General features: G+C 41.5%; 1 protein-coding gene across 3 annotated transcripts in view; it reads right to left on the bottom strand.

Moving 5' to 3' along the window:
• Positions 1-5,025, bottom strand: part of FKGP (L-fucokinase/GDP-L-fucose pyrophosphorylase) — a 67,803-nt gene extending 62,778 nt beyond the window's left edge. For 2 of the 3 annotated variants that reach the window (XR_015543249.1, XM_087394966.1), the window contains exons 1-2: positions 4,313-5,025; positions 3,691-3,943 (exon numbers count right to left, since the gene is read on the bottom strand). Coding sequence is in view for 1 of the 3 variants with exons in the window: in XM_087394966.1 (XP_087251092.1) it covers positions 3,691-3,943; positions 4,313-4,615 (556 nt within the window). In the remaining 2 variants the exon portion in view is untranslated. Of the gene's footprint in view, positions 1-3,690; positions 3,944-4,312 lie in introns of those variants that run through there. The other variant, XM_087394967.1, reaches the window with a different exon arrangement.
• Between the last annotated feature and the right edge of the window lie 13,514 nt (positions 5,026-18,539).

Consider the following 18,539-nt stretch of genomic DNA (forward strand, 5'->3'; position numbering starts at 1 on the left):
TGTCATGGCTGTCATGGAAGTGTCTGCAGGATTTTGTGATGGGGGTGGTGCTAGTGGTTGAAACACTAAACCCTCATCCCCCCCTGTGTTGGACTACTCACTGGTGCTCATGGTGCCCTTGCCCGATCTTGTCTGGACCATAAAACAATAGAGCTGCCCCTAAACTGACCCTCCCTACCTCAGAAAAGAAAACTGAAGCCTTGATACCAATGTAGCGGGAGATAACTATCCTCACTCTCTCTCCTGCTCAATACTAACTGCAACTGCAAGATGATGCACTCAATACACAAAGTGATAATGTGGATGTGAGTGAGAAAATCAGAGAAAGAGAATGCAGTGGACCTTCGAAGAGGAAATAGACACAACTGATTAATGAATGCCCAAAGGGCTGAATACAACTATATGAACAGGCTGAAACCCTCACTGCAAAACTCGAAAGACTAGACTACCTAGAGACGGTGAATCCTCACTAGATCCCTGAAGAGGTGGAGGCTACCCTGCTGGTCTGCTGTGGGGAGGCCTTGCTGCTGCTATTCTAAGGGCTGAAGTATGAATGAGGGCCAAAAGCTGCCCTTTTATAGGCTGTTAGGTCAGCTTGGCCAATCTAGTCAACGTCGTACGTTGACCCTGGTCGACCAGACAACGCTGACCGTTGAACAGGTCGGTCAAAAAAGGCAACATCGACCCAGAAAATTCAATGCGTTGACTTTAACCAAAAAGTCAACTCTTTGTTTTTTGACCTGCAATGACTGGCGTTGAGTGTCTGTTGACTGTGCGCTGATTGTGGACTGCGCAAGGCTGCCTGCATGGCTGTACGTATGCCTGTGTGGCAGTTGACCTGGCTGATTGCAATTATTGTCTATGTTCGGATATTGAGCGAGAACCTTGTCAGGAAACTGGGCATCTGGTCTCTAGGTTGAATGAGAAATTGCATCATGTCCGGGCTCTCACTTGCAACAATAGGCGCCCAAAAAGTAAAGCACAAGGGAAGGGCCATGGATGAGGAGGTTGCCCTGAGAGGATTGATGAGATCCATCAAGATCATCAAGCTGGCCTTTCTTCTAGTGGCATGATACCAGTCATGGATCTCCTTTCATCCCCAACTATTACAGCGAAGGGTCTTGTCTTGAAGGCTTCCACGGTAGGTAGGGAAGTTCCAAATCTAACTCCCCACACCCCTCAAAAAAATGCACAATTCCTATTGTGGTCAGCAAACCCAGGCCAAAGTAAGTCGTAAAAATGGTGTGAGCTGGTTCCCTGCTCCAATTTGCATGCGTTAATTTGCTCAGTTATATCTATGAGAGTGAACTTTCATAAAGCCATACATCATTGCACAACGTCTTTTCATTCCAATGACATATTTGCTAAACATTGCTTTGCATCTTGCTTCTTGATGTAGCTTCTCAGCGTCAACCTTGAGTCTCCATTTTTTGGTCATTCGAAGTGGGATGTCGTTCTAAATATTATTGTCGGAGGAAACAATGGACATTGTGTCTGCACCACACGGACTTCGATCCGAACCTGCAAATTATCCGTGGAATGAACGTAGAAATGAAGAAAACAAAGAAAAGTTTGGCGGGACTCTGTAGCAGCAACCGAAGTTGTATTCTCATGTAGAAAATCCAACTAGCTAGAATCAGCAGCATCCTTCGAAATCCTACTGATTGTCAATTGTTTGTTACGTGCAGACCTTTGTTGAATAAGACGATGGCCTAATCTTTGCTTGTGCTGCGCTCGACATCCTCATGACTTCACACACGACCCACAAGCGTGAGAGCAAGCATCCTCAACGGCAACTTTTTCACCTTCAACAGATTTCGTAGAGGGGCCAAGGCTCTTGTCGGCGGCTTCAAGCCCATGAAGGCATTCATGGATACTCAACCTTCCTTAAGTTCTATCCCAGCTCCTTGAACCCTCCCCACACTCACAACCACGCCACCGAGTTGCACTTAGTCCTCAATGGCTCTCTCATGGTTGCCTTCGTCGACACCACCAACAAGCCTTCCAACAACCAAACGCTGTAGAAGGGAGATCTCTTCGTCTTCTTAAGCTTGGGCCGGCCAAGTGCATTACCAGCTAATCCCTTGCTCGCACATGGACGCAAATGCACTCGCATCCTTCAGTAACGCAAGACCTAGCTTGGTGGCTATGCCAACGAACTTGTTTTGAGTGGGAAATGGGGAAGCTGTGTTGGCAAACACTAGTTTCAGTGTTTTGGATGTAGTTCTACACAACAACATGAAGGGTGGTTGTCAAGAACTACAGCTGCTAGATAACAAGCTCCAACACCAGGTGCCTATCATAGGGGAAACATCCTAAAGGATAATCAACGCCCTACACCAGAGCGGCCACAACCGATTCACCATAGGAAAGGTGCGAAATCTCCGGAACGATGAAAGGCGAGATCAATGCGAAAGACACGTGGACCAATAATCTGCATTCCCTTTCAAGAAGAAGATCATCACTAAACCTTCCCCTACCGGGGCAGGCCAATATTATGTCGTCATGCCCAATTGTTCCATGGGGAGCTCTTGTATGAGAGTGCCTTCTGTGCATTTGTACGACACTACTCCTCATACACTCATACCAAGGCATTTTCCCGTACCCACCGTAGTGCTCTTTGTTCCTTTGTACCACGAAGGAGGAATCTCCTCGCACCAATGGCCCTCACATGTCATCAATGTCCAAACAAGCAATATAGACCATAGTATAAACATACGATCTCTCACACACACAAGACGCGCGCGCGCACACACTCTTGAGCATCAAAACATCTCCGTACAAGTTTCTGTTAGCCCATTAAAGGCGAAGGCAAACTCAGCTGTGACAAAGGCGAGAATGAGCAGCAGAACAGTTAAGTGGTGTGTTGTCCTATCAACTATCTTTTCTAAGCTTTTTTTGCTTAGGAATGCTTTATAAGGGACTAAAATGAAATGTTGTAGCCTTCAAAAGAAGTTGTAGCTTGAATGAAGAGAATGTGGACCATGTTTTTTTTTAGCCTTCTCCTTTAGTGCAAGGACACCTTATTGCAGATGCTGCATTAGCTGTCCAAGCTGCTAGGATGTGAAAATGCCTTCACAAAGCTGTATTTCATCCCTTCCCAGTTGTTAAAGATTGCTGCATTGGAGCAAGTCGCCTGATAGAGCAGTACAACATCATTGTTTGAGCTGTGCAACTTGAAACAGATCGCATCGTGGTTGATGGGGAAATGACACATGTAATAAGTTTACTCCATGTTAATCCACCAAACTGTGAAACGTAAACTATAAAGAACGATCATGATGTTGGCAATAGAAGCTGTCACAGGTTAACAAGATGCAATACCATATTTGCTTGTGCGTGCATACGAAACTCAGTCAAGGCACATGATTCAGCTGAAGGGAGGTTTAAAAGTTACTTGGTTTGAGTTTGTGATCAAGGAAATCAAAGCAGAATGACTGCATCTCACTATTGCAACAAGTATCTAGTAAAGGGAGACATGCAAAAGGCGTAAAAGCTTTCAAGAACAGATGAAATCGAGTAAAATAACATAACCCTCTTTCTTAACTACCTGTTGAAAGCCTTAATAAACTTTGCAATAGTAAAAGGAGCTAGAGTGGAAAAAAGTATATGTTCAGTCAAAATAAAGAAACCAAAATATTGGTAGGCACGCCATTGCTATCATGGAATCACGATCGTGACAAAACCAACCTTTGATTTTAAATTCCTGAACTGCACATGAAGAGATGGCCAGAATGTGATCAAATAGTGAAGGAACTGGTCTATCTGGATCATCATCAGCTAAAAACGGTAGTGGCAGAAACGCTTTCCCCATGGGGTTAGCCCAAGGAACACGTTTAGAGTCTCCTCCAGCATGAACCAGCAGTATACTCATTCTTAACATATGGTCAATAACGCCTGCTTCATCTGATAGACCTTCCGATTGATGCGGAGATACATGTGCCTGCAAATTACGAGGGTTAAGTTTCTACCAAGCATTCCAGAGTGGCATCTTATGGAAAAGAGCATTTCACACGTCTTGTAGGTGTTGGTTGCTTAGTAAATGAGGGATCTTTCTATCAACCCACCTTTCAAAGCCAACATTCGCGCTGAGCTTGAAACAAGTTTTGAGCTTAGCAAAATTATATATGGTTTGTCTTTAGCAATTTAATTCAGTGGTGGCGTGCAGCAGCGCAATGAAAGATGCTCTCATGCATCCATGGTCTCAAGGAAATTCAGACCGCTGAATTTACCAGCCTGCTGGCATCCTAAAACCTATGAGGACATTTGCTCCAGAAGATAATTGAACGAGGCGTTGAGGAGGCCAACCCACCTGTATATTATTTATCCGCAAATGCTGAGCTAGAGCCCGAAGGGCATGGAGAGTCGCTCCTCCTGATCCAATGCGAAATCCTTCGGGATCTGACACGGCGATAGCAACGGTAGATGGCTCAATTATGCCTCTCCTCTTAGAGCGATCCAAGTGCCACTGATAGAGGAACGCTTGTTCTGGGCTTGCTGCTGTAAGTATGATGGCATCCCATGTCGGTATTCTAGATGGGCATCGAACAGAGAGCCTCAGATTATACCACGCTTTGGAAAGGCAAGCAAGAGGATCGATTTCATGGGTGGCCATAGCTTTACTCAGATCAAACAGCAACCTTTCAAATCTCTACCGATGGAATAAAAAGAATAGAGATTGAGCTCTGCAGAGACAAAATCTGCGCAATTCAAAAGCATCTCCAGAGCACATCATTTCTCCAAAATTTGAGCAACAAACTTCCGGGCTTCATATCTCACAACCATTGTCTTTGCACTGAGAGGAGCTCCATCACTACCATCATAAGGATCAACGTACCCATATCGGAATCATCACAACTAAGCTACAGCAAAGCTTATCGACCAACTATCTCATACATACATGCAGATAAAGATGAGCAAGTACAGGCTTTGGCTGCCTTTACAGGTGGTCAATTCTTGTAAACGCTCTTTCACTCTGCACTACTGTGTTTTTGTGTTTGCATTTTTTGGCATACCAAAGGCATATGCCTAAGGTTTGTTTTGCCTTTCTCTATCTATGGGGATTGTGCAAGGGCCTTACATAAATGCTATCATGAAAGGATAATGTGAGAGGGGATTTAAAGGTTGTCCTAATTTACGGGTGTGGTTGTCCTTAAATGAATACTATCATGGAAGGATAACGATTCAAAGGTTCTGCTAATCTACCTATCCTTTGGCACACCTAGTGAAAATTTCACCTTGTTCCAATCTGAGGAATTCAAGGCTGCAGCACACTAAGCCATCATCAACCCCTTTGTCTTCTTATGTGATTGTGAAGCTCTTGTCGAGAAATCTTTCAGTGCTAACAACAATCACTACTGGTTGAATGAGGATGAAATCCTATTGGTGTGACTAGCTTCAGCTAATTTGTGATATTAGTGCGGCTCCATTTTGCTCTTGACTCTGGGCCACAAAGGTAGGAATACATGTGAGAACACCTATCCTGAAGCAAGGTGGGATAGTAGTTCTCCAACATGGGAATGCACTCTTTCTTAGAGGAGGACCTTGCATCTCTGCCAAGGCATAAGTCCAGCGATGCAATGCCAAAGCTAGCCTTGAAGAAGCATGACTCCATTGAGATGGCTAAAGAGGACTAGCATCTAGCATTGGTGAGGCCATCAAGGGACGTAATAAGCTATTTCATCCAATTGCAAAGGCATTCAAAATTGACTTGAAAAGTCTTTGCGGATGCCTCATGTGTATCAATGACTTCTTTTTTCATGGCTCGATCGAAGGCTCGATCGAAGGCTAGACTCCATGGTAGCTCTTTGAATTCTTGGAGGTAGCTTTGCTTTGGTGGTGGATGGATATCAATACCTTTTCCTTTCTTGGTTGCCTTTGCCTTGTTTGACATTGGTGCGTTGTCTATCTCCTTTGTTGATCCTATCCTCTTAGAAGGATGCTCGCCTTCTTATCAGTTCAAGCTTTGCTCGTTTCTTGAAAAGTTACCTATGCTACTACTACTACTACAAATTGGCAGATGCTACACAAGGAGAGAGGGGAAATGTAAGTCGATGCAAATTTTGGGAAGCTAGGATGATATGGCAAATGCAAGAGCAGGCATGCATGCAAACTATGTTTTGTAAAGAAGAGTAGATGAAATTGCAAAGAGCATAGTTTAGGTTACCCTTCCACATCTGCCTATTTACATCTAACTTACCGCCCCTTTCCACTCACAATGTCCTCTTCATTATGAGATTCCCTCTTTTGTGGCATTATCTACATTTAATAACCCCCACTTTTGAAGATTCTTGGCTAGATTTGGTGCCTAGTTCATTCACCATTTTGACCAATCATGCCATCACTCTTGGTTTGTGTGAAATGGACACTTGCCAGTTGTGCCATTCGATTGATTACCATGGGTTCATCCACTTCAAATTGTGTTTTTGACCAGAAACTCCTTGACCTTAATTTCATTGAGTCTTTTGGTAAGTTGTCCCCTTCTAAGCCTTTCAAAATGATAGTCCCCTTATCCAAGCAATGCTTGATGTGATATGGCTACGAACCTATATTCAAAGAAGACTCTATGTCCTAGTTCCCAAATGGGCATTGTGCAACACAAGCATACCCTCTAAATTTTGTTTTCTTGATATGGTAGTCATGCCATGCATTTATTATCTTTGAATTATGCTTTGCAAAGAAGCTGGCCTTAGCTGCAGTTCATCAATTTTGGACAATTCATCCAATCTTTTATGTAGGGCTTCCTCTTGTCCATTTGTATGTTGGACTACTACCCTTACGCTAGGCACACAGAATTGCATTTGTACCACTTCCTCAAGGCTGAGTGTTCTTTGTAGTGACCTTGAATGTAGAACTTGTAGATCTGTTTGAGAATATAGTGCATCAACTTTGGACAATAGCTGATCACAAGCTACTATACATAATCTTTTAGTCCTTTTCTATCCAATGTGTTGGAAGAGAGACCCTCAGCATGGTGGAGTTCCCAAGAGCACTCTTCAAAGGATTTCTTTGCTACAAGGAGCAATCTTTTTCTTGCTTCAATGGGTTTTGCTTCAAAACCAATCCTTCTAGTAGTAGCCTTAGAAGAGATTTGGTGGCTTGTACGTGCTGAGGAAGGAACTTCCATGGAAGCTATTGATTTTTTTTTCTCAACCCTCCCATGAGAGACCACTTTTGAGTCTCATCTCTTCTCCTCCCACCCGATAATCTTGGCCTCCAAATCACCATGCTTCTCTGCAAAGTCCATATCTTCCTTTGCAAAGTGTACCCAATGAACTTTCATTGGGGAAAATTTGCACTTCCCAATTACAAAGGTGTTTGCTAAAAACTACCCAACGTCACTATTCTTTGGCACATCTTGATAGAATTTCCAATGCAGCAACATAAATTCTTCTAAAATTTGTAGCTTCACATCGATGCACTTGACCTTCTTGCAAGGTGGTGGCCGACCATGCACATGTAGATACATGTAGACAACAGCTGAGAAAGACTTTTGTGATGACAGGTGGCTTTCTGAGAGAGCACTTGAAAATGAAGATTTTAAATAAAAAGATTTAGTGAGGTGCTAGAAAGATTTCTTGCATTGATTCAATGTAACAATGTACTGGGCAACAAGAAAGAATGGAAAGTTGCACTATAGCATGCAACGCAATCATGGTATGAATATTTGAGCCTCTACATTAAAGTTAAAACAATGTTATGTTTCTCATGGGATTTATCATCTTACTATTCCCCATATCAGCAAAGCATGCTAAGACCCCTATGCATGGCACACTACAAATCAGAATGCAAGGTGATTCTTTTGAAGGTTGAATTGAAGGTGGCTAGAGGATTATTATTTTTGTCCATCCAGATGGGCCTTTGCACTTTCAACCATTGGGGAATGGGGTGATATATGTTTCTATTATCAACTACATAGGCACCAATGTTGTACTTCCATACCCTTCCATGAGTGCATCCAATGTTGAAGAGGCTCTCGGGAGTATTATACACTGGTACCAAATGCAATGAGCCCTTGTCACATGCAACCTTGGGCATTGGCATTAAAATTCAATGAGACCCTTGTCACATGAAACCTTGGGCACTAGTACGCCTATATTTTGAGAGCTCACACATGCTTTTGGTCGTTGGGCATCTAGCCACCATGACTATGGAAAATCAAATTTTGTACTTTTCCTTCTTTTCATTAGCAGCAGATAACATTTTCTTATTTTATGATATCCAAGACTCTATACAAGGGGATGTTGGAAACATGATACCAAAGTCATGCAAAATAGAGATGATTGGGTGGGAAGAAGAGTATTTAGTATTCATGTGGTCTCAAAATTTAAAAACTGAGATAGTGGAGGGTCACATATGAGGCAATGGATCCTAAAGGGTTAGGAGAAGACCACCATGTTATAGTTATAAGTAACATATCAAATAGTAATGTGGAATAAAACCACTAATCATTATTTCAAGGATAGCCTTAAAGTGAAGTTGCTAAACTGGCCAATCAAAAAGCTTACATTTGAGAATGGGTACAGATTGTTGCTAGGAGGGCTAGCCACTTGATACATGTCCCCACTCTTCATTGCAGTATGTTACTTCCACTCGGATAATAATCATATGCACATGAGGTTACGACAGAGGGTCGCAACCCATGTAAGACCATATACGATGATATCATGGAATTATCGAGACAAGGAGAGGTACTCCCTCTTGGTGAGTTCAATGCATGGACATGGGATAGGTAGGTAAAGTTGCTTAACTTTGAGTTAGACCCCCTCAAAGTGCCAGTGAGGGAGCCAGTAGAGCTTGGGATAGTGAGATGCTCAAAGGATGCACCACATGTGACAAGATATGAGAAACACCTACTAGATATGGGACTAGTACATGACTTGATCATCTATATATAATGGTCACTAGCAATGGCCATTATCTAAAGGGTTAGCTAATTTCCACACAGAGGAGGCATTAGCATTGTGGACTACTTATTCAATTCCTTGTCTTTTGTGACACAAGTACATGACTTTATAGTCCCCCCCTCTTGGTGCAGATCACTCATACCTCTCATTTAGCATCTCAGCTGCACTAGCAGACACAGGGCATGACCCCTACCCTCACACAGGTGTAGGTACACTTCAATCATGCTCTTGATACTGTATATAGGTTCTACTTGTCCTGGGGGCTAGCAAACCCCTTTACAGATGATGCAAATCTCGCCCCTATCTTAGACATGCTTCTATCAATGATCCATAATGCCGCCACTAGATCATTTCCCATGGCCCAGTCTACAATACACCATTCACCTGGGAGGATGCCATAGAATCCATGGTTTGATGATGAGTGCCAAGAGATGAGATCTTACCTTGTACAAGCTTTAGGACATTTGACAAGGTCTGAGGCACATCAAATCTCATGACATTTGACATGACATAAGAGGCGGGGGCATTTTTCTCACATAGGATGGATGAGGTGATTCTGTCCGTTTGAGGGGATGATCTCATCTTTGACGAGGTCTGAGGCACATCAAATCTCATGACATCTGACACGACATAAGAGGCATGCATTTTGGTCACAGAGGATGGATGAGGTGATTTCTTCCTTTTGAGGGGATGATCCCATCTTTGCATGGGGACTCCTATTTGAGGGGAACTCTCCTACTCACATCATAGATATAAATCTCACAAAATGTGCAAGCTGCACTATGCCGAGTCCACAACAGTGAGTCTTGCACCATGAGAGACTACAAATTGAGCACTTTGCACATGGATAGGAGGTCTTGGCCATGATCCTATAGCACCAATGTTCAATCATGATATATGCCATGGTTTTCCCCCTACTTGGAGTACCACCACCATTGTACCAATACACAAGGTGGGGATCTCATGGATATGGGGACCACACTTCCATGATTGGTCATACACTATCCAAGATTAAGGGTTAGTACTAGATATACAAATCAACTCCTAATAGAGACACACAAGTAGCACACATTGGGAGAAGCTCAACATTCCAGTATTGAGAATATCTTCACCTTGAGGGCAGTAATTGAGGAGGCGAGATGGAGATCCCAAAAAGTTTATGCTTGCTTTGCAGACGTTTGGAAGGCCTTCAACACAGTCCCATGATCTTGCATGATTAGGCGACTTCAAAAGATGTAGATACCAAGAGACATGAATTTGGGATGATGAGCCTATATGAGTTAGTTATTAGGAGAGTGCCCTCCCCTAGAGGCCTATCAGATGGGGTCAAGAGTACGATAGGAGAAAAGTAGGGGTGACCCCTCTCAAAGACACTACTTGGGATTTATATTAATGAGATTATGATGACCACCTAGGAGGTGAGGGATCTTTGTGTGCCAATCTAATGATACTAGTACTATTGTATGCAATTGACATAGTGCTTCTATCCTCCTTAATAGTAGGCCTACAGAGACACCTAGAGGCAATGGAGGTGTTTTGTAGAGAGAGAGACCTAATCATCAACCTTGCTAAGACCAAGGTTATGATTTTCAACACATCATGGGTAGTACTTCACTGACACAGCTTCACTTACAAAGGGGACCCGATAGATATTCTACAGTCATACACTTATCTAGGGGCGTAGAAGGCATGGAAGTCGCTCGGGTGTTGAGGTTGCCCGCCATGAAGTTGCGCTTGAGGCGGCCTTGGTTGCTGGAGTCACGACTGGTAATTAGGGCACCTGGCATTGCTTTCAGTAGGCATCGCCATAGAAAGAGATGGCACTGGCATCGTTGTAGAGGTCGTTGAAGATGATGTGAGCTTTGTGTGGAGGCCATGCTGTGTAGAGTAGAGGAGTAGGGACTTTGTATTATTGGTCGGATCTCATCTTGATCATCAAAGTGCTAGAGTTAGAGAGCTTGTCAATGCTTGTTTTGAACTTCTGTCGTCCGGGCTGTGGGCACATGAAGGAGGCCCGCCATCCCTCGTTGAATACCACTGCTGCATTTGCATGGGCCTTTGTGAAGCTCACTGAGCAGGAGCTGGGTCAATTAGCCTTTGTGCAGCTAGGGAGCCAGTGGTCCACTTGGGAGACACTTCTTGTCCATTAGCTAGTCGTGGAGGCCGAGAGCATTGTTGGCTGTGTGGAGGACGTTGAAGAGCGGGGACGTTCATTGCTCGTTTGCCATCCCATTGTTGCTTGTAGAGTTGTAGATGAAGATAGGAGCTGTGAAGCAGAGACTTTGCAGTTTGGCTCGCAATAGCAGCTGCAAACAATAGGTATGTACTCCACCCTTTGAAGATGCTTACTTGTAGTGTTCTCAGAGAAAGACCACCAGAGAAGCAACTCTCTCACATAGAACCACAAGACTTCGAGAATAAACCTACACAGATTTACGACTTGTACAAGAGGAGAGGGAGCTCTAGCTCACTAGAGTAGCAGTGTTTCTATTCATAATTCTAGGACCCCTCGACAAAGGGCTAGCTATTTGGCACATTAATGAAATCAATAGCCATGTATGTGTCACCCTTCTCAAGATGTGACATCTCAACAACGATTCAGTGGTGGAATTTTGAGAGGCTTTAGGTGATTATGGGATCCAAGATGATTCAAAGTGATCCTTTAGACCCCCACCAGATCATGTAGGTAGAGTTTTCCATGACACCACTCCAAGTTGATGCCATCTTTCATATGGTCATTATCTTCATAGGGTCTAGGCATTACCTAAAAGAGACTATTGAGGTTGGCATTGGAGTCATGTACATGACTAGCTAAGAGGGGGGTTCCATGGCCTGGTATGTAGACATATCCAGATGGTTTGGTAGCTAGGGTATTCAAATGGACCATCTCCCCTCTTGTAGCTTGGATGCCCTTGATCCCTTGGTCCCATGGAATTAGATCCACGGACTTGGGAGGGACCAAGAAATCCCTCCTAATATCCAATTCTATTGTGACCACTTCCTAAGAGTATCGAAGATGGAGTGATTAATCACCCCATTAGTTGAGGATTGAGGCAGGGAGAGCCACAGGTACACCTAGAGAGCAGTGGATTTGTAGGCTATGCATGATGGATGAGGTGGATATAGCGGAGCATTTCATGTGTATTTTCCTAGTTTACTATGAGACCTGAGGATGATACATGTCTCTTTTAGGAGCGACATAGTTTTGGGTTGTTCTCTTGGCTGATTCACTTCAAGGACTAGTCTATTTGTTGGAGATGCGACAACATAGAAGAGACCCTACTATGCTATATCAGATAGCAGGAAGAGACAGTACCTCACGAGACAAGGATGGATCATGCTCAGTGACACGTCACAGACTCGTACACATTCAAGTCTGCCCCTGGACATGATGGGATAGAGGATGAGGAGATAGGTGATATGAGGATAGCATGGATAAATGGGGCAAGATGAGGAGGAGGAGAGGTGCAACTAGAGATGCCACACATGATGCAAAGATGGACCAAAGCATGCATTGTGGAGGTCTAGTCCATCATAGCTCTACTTGCCCCTAGAGGGCACGCAGAGTCTCACTCCTAATATGGACCACTAGATATAGAGGTCCAAAAGACCATGCCCTGCCACAGTGAGAGCTGACCTGATAGACATAGATATGTGATAATTTCGCCCACTCATAGGAGAGCTACCATGGCATGGGCATGGCACTTGGCTATGTGTTTTGATTCTAAGATTCCGTATTAGCTTTGAGCTTTGAGTTTTGAGTTTATTTTATTATAGTACAATACTCTAGGAAGGGCCGTAGTGAGCCCTTTCTCTCAGACCACAGAGGCTTGTATGTGTTACTCTAATTTTGTACTTTGTCTCATAGGCCCCAAAGATGGTAATCTCTCTCTCTCTCTCTCTCTCTCAAAAACCAATTCTATCAAAATTCTTGATTAAGATATGGTGTTTTCTTCTATGCATATCTCTCATGCATAAATCTCCTATCATACTCCTCTCTACTTGATCCATCTATCCATCTTTTAAATGTTGAATAGAGCTCTTAAATATGGAATGAATAATTTTTATTTATGGATATTCCCTAATTGATCCTCAGTTCACTCAAGCTATTAGAGGAAATTGTGAATCCTTTAAGCAGTTCACATCATTTTTAACAAAAAGGAGGGGTCAATACACCATGCAATGTGCCTTTCATGGGTAATAAAGAAGCCCTAATTACATTTACTTATTTAAGAAGAAAAAGTAGAATCTTTGATCTACTATTCTTTCTAGATTGAATATAGACCCCTTATGTACATACAATTTTCATTAAAGTGGTTGTATAACAAGAACCCTCTTGTTGAATGCACATTGAAGGGTTACATATTTTTTAGTGAAACTCAAGTGATACCCATTGTTGTCCTATTGACTCAACTATTGTAGATTCCTTAGCTTAGTACAAGGATCTTAACCCACCTTGCCTTGGCCTTGATTACTATATGTCTACCTAATGACATGTCCTTGTTCATTGTAGTAACTGGTAAGGATTTTTGGCCTACCATGGGTAGCCTAAGCAATGGCAATGGTTTGGCAAAGCTAAAAAGGTGGATTTTTGCATTTAAAAATTAACATAATATAGAATTTAAAGTTTTCTCATCACGTCTCCTAGTTTGATGGTGCGTCTTTTGCATGGATGCTTGCCATGTTTGCCAGTTACGAGGGCTCGTCTTTTGCATGGTTGGATGAATAGTAACTGTGCAACGTGGTGTATTGTCAGTCGTTTGCGTGAGCTTCCTTCATCAGCAAATGCGGTGTGTTGTCAGTTGTATTGTTGTTGTTGATTGATTCTGGCTTCTCAATGCTTTCACAGAAATCCGAGCATAGGTGAGCCTTTGCTAAGACCATGAGATGCATAATTTATGATTTCGGGCGAAAGAAAGACCTCCTTTTTTGCCTTCATTGCCGGAAATCTTCAAATCAATGCACAAAATCTCATGCAATAGTAAGTGTAGAAATCTTCGCTTTCTCGAATTCTTCAACACTCTAGCTTCATTTGTTGCTTGCGTGGTCCCCGCTCCAGTTTCACCAGTTGTGTATTAGTGGACTGTGGAATTTATTTAGGTCGCATGGCGGCTGTGCAATGTTTAGTACTAGAATCATAAAATTCGCTTATTTAATGGAAGATGGTGGCACTGCAAGGTTGTTGGAGGAGTTCGGCGCCTCCTTGTCTCTGGCAATTTAATTCTTCCACATGAAAACGTTCTTCTTAACTATTTGTCACAGATTTCTTGTTGTTTGTCCAATTCAATTGTTGTCTATATAAGCATGCATGACGAGGTTGTAGACAAATAGTGGTCTACCATCTTTTTCGCACGCACAGGTGATCAAATGGATTTCTCCACAGATGATATGGAAATTGATAGTGGAGCCTTTGTAAAAGGTTTGCACCTTGGGTTCCACTTCAATCGTACTTCTTTACTTTTGCATTTCTTCTTCTAATTTGATTGGTGTTGGTTGCACAACTTGCTAAAGTCTACCCGGATGCAGTACAAGGAGCCAAAACTTCTTCGTCAATGAAATGAAGCATGCATGAGCCTGTGCAAACACTTTCAAAACCACGTGAGGCTGTGCATGGTATGTGCTTGCTTTGTAACTGATTAATTTTTGGTTCCCATTGATTGCATAGTCTTTGTAAGCCGACCCAAGACAAAAAAATTTCTGCTGCTTTATTCCATGTGAGGTTTTCTCTGCTGCTTCTCGCTTGCATTCTTTTTCCTTGGTACTAGGTACACGAGTTGCCTTGCCTTCTACAGCATGGCTATTGCTTATGCTCCCTACTACAATCTTTGTATATCTTACCCTATATCGTCTTGTCCTTCATTTTGCTCCTTGCCTTCCTGATGTGCCTTCCTACAAAGATTGCTATCGATTACTCTGTCATAAACTCCGTCTTCTCTCTGTTCTCCTCCATGTTCCTTTTCTTTTCCTCCCACCTCTCCCTATCGTATGCAAATGTGAGGTGTCAGTGGCGTAATAAGTCCTCTGCACCAGCTGGCTCATTGCAGAGCTTGGGCTGTGGGGCCCTCGAGCTTGTAGCAGGCTTTTGAGGAGCTCTAGCTACTTCGCCACCTGCATATCCATCTGCACCCTCCTATTGTCTCCTCCCTTGGCTTTCACTCCTCATATCCTACATGCAGATATTTGTTAGACTCTGCATGTTTGCCTAATTCTGGTTGAAGATTGGACTCTACTATTGCAGTAAAAATAATTCGCTATGCATACAATGACACGCAGAGACAGTGGTGTGATTTTTTTTTTAAATTTCGTTACATTTACAAGGTAATCATTACATTTTTTAGTATGTAGTTTTATAAAGATAAGATTTATTGTATTTTTTAGCATCATTTTTACCCTTTTTATATTTTGGTCAATTGGATTCTATTTAAAATAGCAGTATTGTTTAATTTTGGTTACTATGCTATTGCAGAAAACAAATATGATAGTTTAATACTAGTTAATGATTTTAGAAAGAAATTTTCCTTAAGGTGATAAATTGAAAATTTTTATGCATGTTTTGATTTGAATCGCATGTGTTTATATTTTTTTGTACCTTTCAACTTTAACTAAATGAAATGATATTTGTTTAGGCACACCCGATGCCTCTATTTGCTCTTACACTGAGAAATTAACATCCACCTAGTCCAAGGTCAACACCATTTGTTGTTGATAGCCCAAGTAGACCACCAAAAGAGAATTTGGTGAAAAACGTGGCAATCAAGAAAAATCTATGCCGTTCTTTGAAGCATTCTTTCCTTGAAGTGGCACAAGAGGCATATGCACAAGGTGATCTCAAAACTTTATTGGATTTTATTATTTGTTTTTGAATTGTGTTTAATTTTCTTTTGTTTTTTTTTGTATTAGTGAAGCAGCTAGTATGTGAAAACTCGGAGTAGGTAAAATTTAAATCCACCATAACATCCGTTGTCGAACGTAAACATGTTCCTAAGAAATCAAAGAGTGAAGAACCAAAACTTGTGCCATCCAAAAAAGGTGTAAAAGATGTGATTATCATTGATTAATGCTTTTTTATATTGACATTGGAATTTCAATTTTTATGACAACTACAATAGCATCAAATGTTGATGCTCACTCTTTTATTGCAAAACAATTGATATTGTATTTATGCTATGGTTTGGGGCATTGTCTATAAATCTTTAAATGGAAATCAAGTTTTTAAGCACTCTTATTTATGCAATTTAATTTGAGCATGGTATCATGATAAAGTTTCAATTGTAAAGTATTTTCAATTACATTAAAATTGCAAGGCTTTTATACTCTTATGAATTTACAAAATTTTTAAAAGAAGTTGTTTTAAATAGAGTATTGCTTACTTTTGTCCACATTTGACATTGCAGCAAGCAAACAATTGATTTGCAAAAAGGAAGTTGGTGAGGTCAACTCTTACAATGCCCCTAATCATTCTAAGAATTTGCATCTGCCACCCCATAATTTTCCTTCTATTGCTAAAGCCATAGTACCATCAAAGAAGAATTTTGTGGGAGGGGGCAACTCTTTAGTGCAACTTAGTATAACTTAGTTTTTTAGTGTACTCCTCATAGATTTGTCTTTGAGGGAAAGTGACTTTGTAAATATGGCACTTACAAAGTAGCCAATCCCAAATATCCAACATTCTTGAAGGGTGACTTTACCATTTCTTGCAAGTTGGAGAGTTTTGTAGAATAGAGGGTGCCAGTGTTGTAGTGAGAGGACCTACAGAGGAACTTCTAGATTTTCCTTACTTGTTGATGCAACAACATGCATTATTAGAGGTGAGACTTTTAAAGGAAATATTCGTTTGCTTCCTGACCATGTTCTATGCACGTACATCTTGTGGGCTGCAGAAAATATAAACTTCAACAAATTGAGTATTTCACATGTCATGGGTACAATTGCAATTGTCATAATCAAAGTGGCAAACAAAGAAGGCATGGCAGACCAAATTATTATTGCTGATGGCCCAAGAGATCAAGATAGAGCTGCAGTAAGTAAGGATTACTAGTGTTATATTTACTAGTCCAATATATTTTTTTAACTCACTTCAATCCTTTTTTTGTAGTTGTCATTTGTTAATGAAAGAAAACCTACATTGACTCAACTTGTTCAAGAGTTCAATGATGAAGGTGTGGTTATGTATATCTTAAAGAAGGTTTCATTCCTCAAGGCAAAAAACACAATTTGCGTGTTTGACTTCACTATTTGGCTGAGGTTCCCGATGGACCAACCAAAGATGACTTGCAATAAGTAGCTTTCACTAGTCAAGTTTCTTGACTAGGCTATGGTACAAAGGTACATATTTTATGTCTACCTCTCTAATGCTACTGTCCTAACAATTGACTACTAACACATTCTTTCACAAGTGCAGGTATTTGGGATTTTGTACTTCACGAATGTCAATGCAGATGTTGTGGAGCATGTTTGTGAGAGTTGTGGAGGTTTTCTTGTGAGTAGAGATCCACTTTGCCCCTCTTGCTATTCTTGCAAAGGCCCTCAAAATGTGGAGCAAGTTCCAAGTTTGACAGGAGATATAGTGCAATGCAATGGGGAGCAAGTTTCCATTCATGTTTGAGGCCCTTACGTGGACATCATACTCTCACTAGGTGTTCCATTTCTACAAATGTATGAAGAAGATCTTATGATGGCACATAGCAAACTCAAAGTTGCAAAACCTAGTGGAAGCTTCACTATCAATAGCTCTGGATTTGTAATTGCATTTGATCCTAATGCACGATAATCTTTTCATTTGCTTTCATAAAGTACTCCTATACTTATTATTTAATTGAAGGATATTCTTATTTCTCTACTTCTGATCTCCTTTGTCCTTGCTATGCTTCATCTCACTAGCCTATTGCTCCCCTCATTATTCCTATACTTTAATGTCCTCCTCATTGTGCACATGCCAAGTGGCATATCCAATCAACCCCCCTCTCAACCATGCTATGCACACATTTTGGTGCAAGTGTTGGGGGTTTCACCTCCAAAAATTTTATTGTACCATGTACATTCAAACGGAGGGGTTTTTTAATCCCACTTTTGGAAAAAAATTAACAAGATTACAATAACAAGAGGATTTTAAAACTCAATTTAAGAAAAAAATTTGTTAGTTCATAAGTAAAGAGGGGTGGTTTTATTGAGGAAAAAAACTTAATTGAGGGATTTTTAAAATACCCCTTGAGCCCACGCAATACCCAAATAGTTCCTACTCGAAGTCAGTCCCTTCGCTCACATGTAGTTTCACATCATTACATTTCCTAACACCCGACCACCATTAGTTCAATGAGTAGACCTCCGAGTTTTTTAGAGGCATTGGCCAATTGATCAGCAGGCAAATTGCACATGATTTGATTTTGCACTAACATGCCATCATTGTAAAGCCTATTCGCTATTTTTCTGGCATTGTGCACATCATTTGAGCCTTGTAAGCCTCTTGGCTATTCCCGGCATCATTTGCCACACAAGTCTTGTAACAAATTAGATATATATTACAATTTCTTCTTCACTGACAATTCAGATTACACTTGATATAGCGAGTGTTTTGAAATTGATTTAGATAGTGTTTTTCACAGCATATGTACATTTCTTGCACCATGTCTATTA

This window comes from Dipteris shenzhenensis, chromosome 23, assembly GCF_047967505.1.
Source record: "Dipteris shenzhenensis isolate YYH24624 ecotype China chromosome 23, Dip_SZ_1.0, whole genome shotgun sequence".
NCBI lineage: Eukaryota > Viridiplantae > Streptophyta > Polypodiopsida > Gleicheniales > Dipteridaceae > Dipteris > Dipteris shenzhenensis.